This window comes from Athene cunicularia (assembly GCF_003259725.1).
Source record: "Athene cunicularia isolate RWA chromosome 5 unlocalized genomic scaffold, athCun1 chr5_part3, whole genome shotgun sequence".
In the NCBI taxonomy this organism is placed as follows: Eukaryota; Metazoa; Chordata; class Aves; order Strigiformes; family Strigidae; genus Athene; species Athene cunicularia.
This window is the reverse complement of record NW_020799103.1, coordinates 9,003,874-9,010,688: the sequence shown is the minus strand read 5'-3', so window position 1 is coordinate 9,010,688 and position 6,815 is coordinate 9,003,874. Positions and strand designations below refer to the sequence as shown.

The 6,815-nt window shown below is 35.9% G+C and overlaps 1 protein-coding gene across 8 annotated transcripts in view; it reads left to right on the top strand.

Moving 5' to 3' along the window:
* Positions 1 to 6,815, top strand: part of SHANK2 (SH3 and multiple ankyrin repeat domains 2) — a 362,604-nt gene that overhangs the window by 83,023 nt on the left and 272,766 nt on the right. For all 8 annotated transcript variants that reach the window (XM_026850798.1, XM_026850802.1, XM_026850804.1 and 5 more), the window contains one exon: positions 4,410 to 4,476. In XM_026850798.1, coding sequence (XP_026706599.1) covers positions 4,410 to 4,476 — 67 coding nt within the window. The remainder of the gene's footprint in view (positions 1 to 4,409; positions 4,477 to 6,815) is intronic.

Genomic DNA, 6,815 nt, shown 5'->3' with positions numbered 1-6,815 from the left:
GGGGGGGGGGGGGGGGGGGCAGGAAAGCAGGTTTTAGGGCAACTGTAGATGAGTGATTTTTTTAATTTTTTTTTTTTTTTTTTTTAGAAGATGCATAAACAGGTTTTACCAGGTTGACAGAATAATGTGACTAAGGACATGCAGATTTTTAATGTAAGATATGTCTTGTCTGTGGCAAAAGGACATTTTCTGCAGGAATGAAAGAACCAGAATTACAGTAAGACTGCTGTATATGCAGTTTATAAAGAGCCACAATTTCTGAAGCTTCAGCAGAGTCTGTAGATAGCCTCTAGCTGTAAAGTGCTACCTCCAGCCTTTCATGGTAATATTTCATGTCTGTAAACATGCATGTGATGCATTTTGATGACTGGAATCCAGTTCCTACTGGAATTGGAAGAAAACTTTCACTGTAGTTTTGCTGGCTGTGCTACTTTTCAACTGCCAAGAAGAGATGTCTTGTGATCAAAAAAAACCCCAAACAAAACCTTCTTTCCTGCCATAACCTCTCAGTTGGAAATCTGGCACTTGACTACAGAACATCCTGAAAAGCAAAATATGGCTATTTAAAGCCATGTAAGTTTTGAAGCGTGTAGAGAATAAAACTCCAGTATTTTCTGCAAAGATACTATATATTAGTTGGGGTTTTTTTTTGTTAAAGTACAAAGAAACTTAGTACAAATATAGAGCTTCAGTTCCAATTTAGTTTTCACCTTAACAGAGGGGAGACTTTGCACCACCTTAATTTGGTTCAAGCCCTGGATCCTGCAAAAACCATTCAATTGTCCTAATGCATTCATGCTTATAGTTTTATTTGAACGCGCTATAACTTGGGTTCAAGATCCATTTTGATGAGAAAGAGGCTGTGGTTGCTGTGCGTTGTAGTTTGCAACTGTGAAAATTGAATGAGTATAATTTTGTATCTTTCCATTTTTTTCTCTGACTTCACTCTCCCACACTCTTTACCCATCAAATTCAAGTGAAGTACATTGATGTTATGCCAAGAAATATTTGTACTTTTAAACTTCTTGCTTTCTTTAGATCTTAACATATTTTCCCTTCATTTTTGCTGTTAGAATTTTACATACTGTTTTTAGCGAATTGAAGTAAATTAAATGGAGAGAAATGGTACCTTGAGCTTGCTGAATCTAGTGCAGGAACAATTCTCTGTCAAGCTGTCTCTTAGCTATCTGGCAATATCTTTTCAAGTAATAAAATGTGTTTATCACTTCAACAGCATGTTTATACTTGAGTTTTAAAACCTACTCTGTATTAAAAATTCTTTCATTTGAGTAACATGGTTGCTGTCTAGCAAACTGCCTGTCACTGGTGAATTCCCTGTTTGAATTTTACATGCTAATTAGGGGTAATGTTGAAGAAAGGTGTTATTTCTTGCTTATAATGTAGAGAACCCCCCTGATCTACACACAAATGTTGCTTTTATGAACCTGAACCATGTCAGGCTGCGGAATGCGAAGTTAAGAGAGAAAGCTTTTGTACAGCTCTGCTGTTACTTTCATAGTGCTGTTTGCCAGGGAGACTCACGTGTTACACTTCAGAGGCTGTGCAGAGGAGGCTAGGGGCCAGATTCTGATATGTTACTCATGCTGAGAAGCAGTTTCTTTCAGGAGTAGTTCCTGGAGTAAAGGTTGTCTTACTACTGGTTAAAATAGTAATTTTTGGATGGATAATTGCCTCTGTTGGTGATGAAGTGGCAGTGCACCAATGTACCTCTGTCTCTGACCTCCCTGAACTTTGCAGATACTATTGCTTGCAGAAGTCTTATCTGAGATGAAACACTATTTTTTCCAACTACGGTCTAAAAGCAGAAGTGAGATTAAGTTGAACCGGTTATTGATTCATAGTACTGCATTTTGCTTCCAATAATCCATCTATGTTTGATGTAACACAAGTGAGAAGTGCCCAGAGCAAAGCATTTCCTTACTGTTAATAGTGTAATGAGAAAATAATTACATGATTTTCACTAGTAAGTATGGTACTTTATATGTGGGTTAATTATTTAAAGGATAAAAATGATTATACTGCACATACCATGCTCATGGCTGCCTACTGAAGATTATTTTAAAACACAAGTATACGCATATTGACTATAACTGCTAGGTGCTGTTACAAAGATGGAATAGAATTTTTGCCACGAAATAGATACACTTGAAATGAAAAGAAAACTTAATTACTGTATTTAGCTTCTATGTTGGATAGAAATTTTTAACAAAACAAGAAACAGTTTGCCAAGAAAAAAAGATGAAACCTGAAAAGTGTTAAAAAAGAAATATTTGGGGGAAAAACTGGATTCAGGGCATAAACATGATAAATGGTATGCTTGTTTGTTTGTTTTAAACTTTGCTTGGTAATCTAAAAGAGTTATTCTGATAACTCTATTATACTTAAAATACAGTGATTTTTAAAAAAGTCTTGCTTGTACTTTACTAGCCAGTAGACTTTACAACCTAAACTAAATCAGTCTGTCTCTCTTTACAAACTACTGCTTGCTTAGGACCAAAAGATAAATTGGAAATGACTTCACTGTGTTTGAAACAATTTGTTTAAATCTGGGTCCTTCTGCAGGGATTTCCAGGGCTTCATAGAGAAGGGATTCATGAGTTGTAGCCCGAAGCATAAGGACCAATACAATTGGAGTCTTGGGTCTAAAGAAAGTCCTTAAATGAAGTCACCAGGAGGACTGCAGAGAGGATATAAGAGTATGATAATCTGACTTTCAACAGTCCCACTAGTTTTAGTTCAGAGAATTGCAGTGAGGTCTTTTTCCGAAGACAGTGCACCCATGCCTGTAGCAAATAACTGTCGTAATACTGTGTTTCAGTGAGGCTTCTTCCAGTGTTGCAGTAGGATGTATGGCAAGTCCACTCTGAGCCCGACATGAGATGCACTAATGGCAGTAGGAGACAGTGTAAATAATCGATGCTGAAAGAAGAGTGCAGAAAATAAGTGTAATTATTTTATTTTTAGGGGAAGTGGATGTAATGGCCGTGTCTCATGGTTTAAGCCTGCTCTGTGTCTGCCATTTAAAGCAGATTTGGAAACTCTTATTAGTCAAGATCTTCTGTCCATAGCTTGTCGCTTGTGTGTAAAGTCTTCATTTTTGAGGATTTCCATATTAGTTTGTTCTGGTTAATAGTAAATAAAATTGTCCATTCAATTCCCTGTGATGAGTGCAAAAAATAAGGTCTTCTGCTCATTGCGCTAAAAGATACTACTCACATTAACTGCACTTCATACACCTCCTGAGACCATTTCAGCACTTTAGTCTTTACATTTTTCTTCATCCCTGAGATTTGTGGAGTGGTACAAACCAGCCCATAATCTGTCTTGGTCATCAGCTCAACAGGCTTCCCTGAGTTTTCAATCATTTCTTGTGACTGACAGCAGCCCTATATCCAGGGAAGTCCTTAAATAAGATTTATTTTTTTAGCCTGTACCCTGTATATGCAGAAGCTTCTATGAGAAAGGGGAGCCCACCTTATCCCTTTTACCTATGTTAGGAAAGCCACAGTGCCATTATGAGAACAGTGTCTGTTGTAATATAAAGCTGCAAAATGGACCCAGAAAAGGCAATTACTCAATGTTCAGGGCAAAAATAGGAGAAGAAAAAGGGAGGAGGCAGCAATGGCACAACCAAATCACTTTCCTTACATCCACTGGAGATTTTTTTTTTTAAGTGCATTTAGATGAGAGTTTGGAATAGATAGTTACACATCTGTGTTTAACAACCGGGAAATAAATGAAAAAGAAAATTATTATTTTAGAACTATATTTATTAAAACACTTTGAATTCTATACATAACCATAAACTTTACCAGCTTCACTTTTTTTAGTATTTTTTGATGTATTAGTGGTACCTGAATACTTGTAGTTCTTGGTATCTCTTCCCTGGCTATCCCATGTGCATTCATTGTAGCTCCTGTTTTCATTGTTCAGGTAAGTAGCACAGCAGGAGCAATTAAAGGGAAATAATATCTTCAATGTGTCTCAACCTACCCTGCTCCTGTAGCATTCTCCACACATCTGTACAGCTCCCAGAGCTTTGGGGATGGTGTGTTTAATGTTCACTGCTGGTTTTGACTGCCACGGCATGAAAAGCCACAGCTCTTCTAGCAGTCTCCTGAGACACCCACGATCACAGCATCCTTAGTAAATGGGGAACAGGGGCACTGGCAGTGCTGCTTTTACAAATAGATTGAGATCTCATTGCTTAGCATTGTTTCAGAAAGGTATTGCCTGTAGTAGTTGTGGAATAGAAGTAATAAACAGTTACTCTACTTTGTGGAATGAAAATATACTTGTATAATGTTTGTCAGTAATGTGACATGTATATCTTCCTACTTAATAAGTGATAACAATGTATTAATTGTAACTATTTTGCAATCCTTTAGGTGGCTATAATAGCGGGAAATTTTGAGCTTGCTGAATATATCAAGAATCACAGGGAAGCCGATATTGGTAAGCAAAATATTTACAGACACTGAAAACAAGCTATACGTGTTTAAGGCAGGATTTTGCAAAGATATTAAATCTGATTCCACGCGAGATATGACTGATGACAGTGTCATTTAAGGGAGATTTTAAAAGTAATTTTGCTATAAAAAATGAAGACAGAGAGAAAGCTGAAAGGATTTCAAAATATGTTCTGAAAAATGAAAATTTGATAAGTAATTCAAAAGAGTGATAGATGCTTTGTAAGTGTAAATTAATTAGACAGTTTGTAACAGATTAAATACACATCCACATACCTGCAAGAGCCAAATTGGCTCTTGTAGGCTGTCTTGGCATCAGCCTAAAGTAGCTCTCTCAAGTAGGAATAATTGGTCAGAAGAAGATAAAAAAAGACGTTTCTCCACAATTGAATGAATAGATGGCATAAAGTGTCTAGCCATATCCATAAAACGTTTCCTCTCACCAAGCTTGGTGTGTGGCATTGGATGAAGTCTAGTGACAGGTGTTAAGGGCCCTTGACAAAATACCTTAAGGCTTTTTAAAGATCTTTTTACATAGAATGTTTTGCCATTAAAATGAAAACCATTTTCAAATGATAAAAGCGATTTCTAACACAGTTCAATTAAAATTAATTAAAATGCTTTAATTCAGCTTAATTAAAGTTGCACCGAAACAACCTGCAGTTGAATGATAAAAGACATTCCTTTTGAAACAGGAGGATCTATGTATTTGTCCACACTGATTTAACTTAGTGATGCAAATCTATGACTTGATAGTATCCAAGTTATGTGGAAAAGTAGGCCAGCTCACATGAAACTAAAGACTGTGAAAGAATTGGTCTGAATTAAGGCATCCTTTCCATTTCCATTCTTGGTTGCATATGATCTGCAGGGATGTAGCTGAAAATTCTGCACGGTAACATGAATTCTCGTAGCACTGTGATACTTTTAACTCCTTGCAGTATGCATTGAGAAATCTGAGGACACATTGCATAAAAGTTTTGCATGAAAGTCATAACTTCTGCATAAAAGTTCATAGCGAATTTGGAATTTTTTTTACCTGAGATAGTGTGATAATTCCTTTCCATGTAAGAAGTCTTCATCTTTCTGTGTTTACAAACAATCTGGTGTAAAAAAAATAACTAAAAATGAACCAGATATTCCTAATAGGGTGAGCATCTTATTGTTTGTATTTACATATGACTGATGGTTTTATAACTTTGTGAAGATGTTGAAATGGTTGTTTAGAGTCAAGTGTTCCCTTACTTTCTGCCATGTTAATTCTTCATAATTTGGCTTGTGAGTAGAGTCAGTGCAAGGCATGTACTGTATATAGTACAATATACAGTATTATGTTTTATGTTTCTCTACGTGGATTTTGTTCCCTTAAAAATGGTTGTGTACAATAAAATAAAAAAATAGTAAAGGAATGACTTGCTAGTATTAATTATGCATACACACAGTATGAGTAACTGTAAAGTAAAAGTAACACTTATAGTACACTTACAAACAGTAGCCTCTAAACCGGTTTTGTAAAACCACATTGATGTTAATGTCATCATGTTTTGAACTGACCAGTTCTACCAGTTCTGCACTTTTTTTCTTTCCCTTGGCCAGTGCGGGTTCCAAGTTATGTCAGTGAGTGGGAGAAGTGAAATGTAGTTATGAAGTAGGTGGATGAGACTCAGTCTAGAAGACAAGTGATAGCCACGTGCCTGAGGCTTTAAGCACAACCTATTATTGATGACTTCAGAAGTCTTTATGTAGGATTTGGTGATTTCTAGAAAAATGCTTAGAAAATATTTTGTATGGGAAGATTCTCCAAATTTTCTTGATGCCTTCACTTTTCCACTGAGAAGTAGAAATACTGATGCTTCCATGATTGGCTTAATTTTTTTGCAAGATGGTGGTGGTTTGTGCAAAGCTATTTAAATTAGTAGATTTGTCTTAAACAATAAGCATTATGTTATATTGTTTCCTCCCAGCTAATTTAATTTAGCCGGACATTGGTCCGTTAAGATTTATTACTTAAAAAAAAAAAAAAAAAGTGAAGTCATTGAAATGTCTTTCTGGAATGTCTCAGTGTAAAAAAAAAAAAAAATAAAAAAAATAAAAAAATCAAAGAACAATATCCGGAGCAGAAAACCTGAGAGCTAGTATGATGGTGAATGTGCAGAATAATGTCAGCACTTGAACTTCAACAAGTTGGCTTTTATTTATCTTACTTGTCTGGTTATCTGCTATATTCATGTAATTTTGGATGTATTCCAACATGTATCATTTGAGTAATGTATCTTCTTAGAGCCGAGAGGCAACAGAGTGGGAAGGAATAGCAAAGAGCTTGAG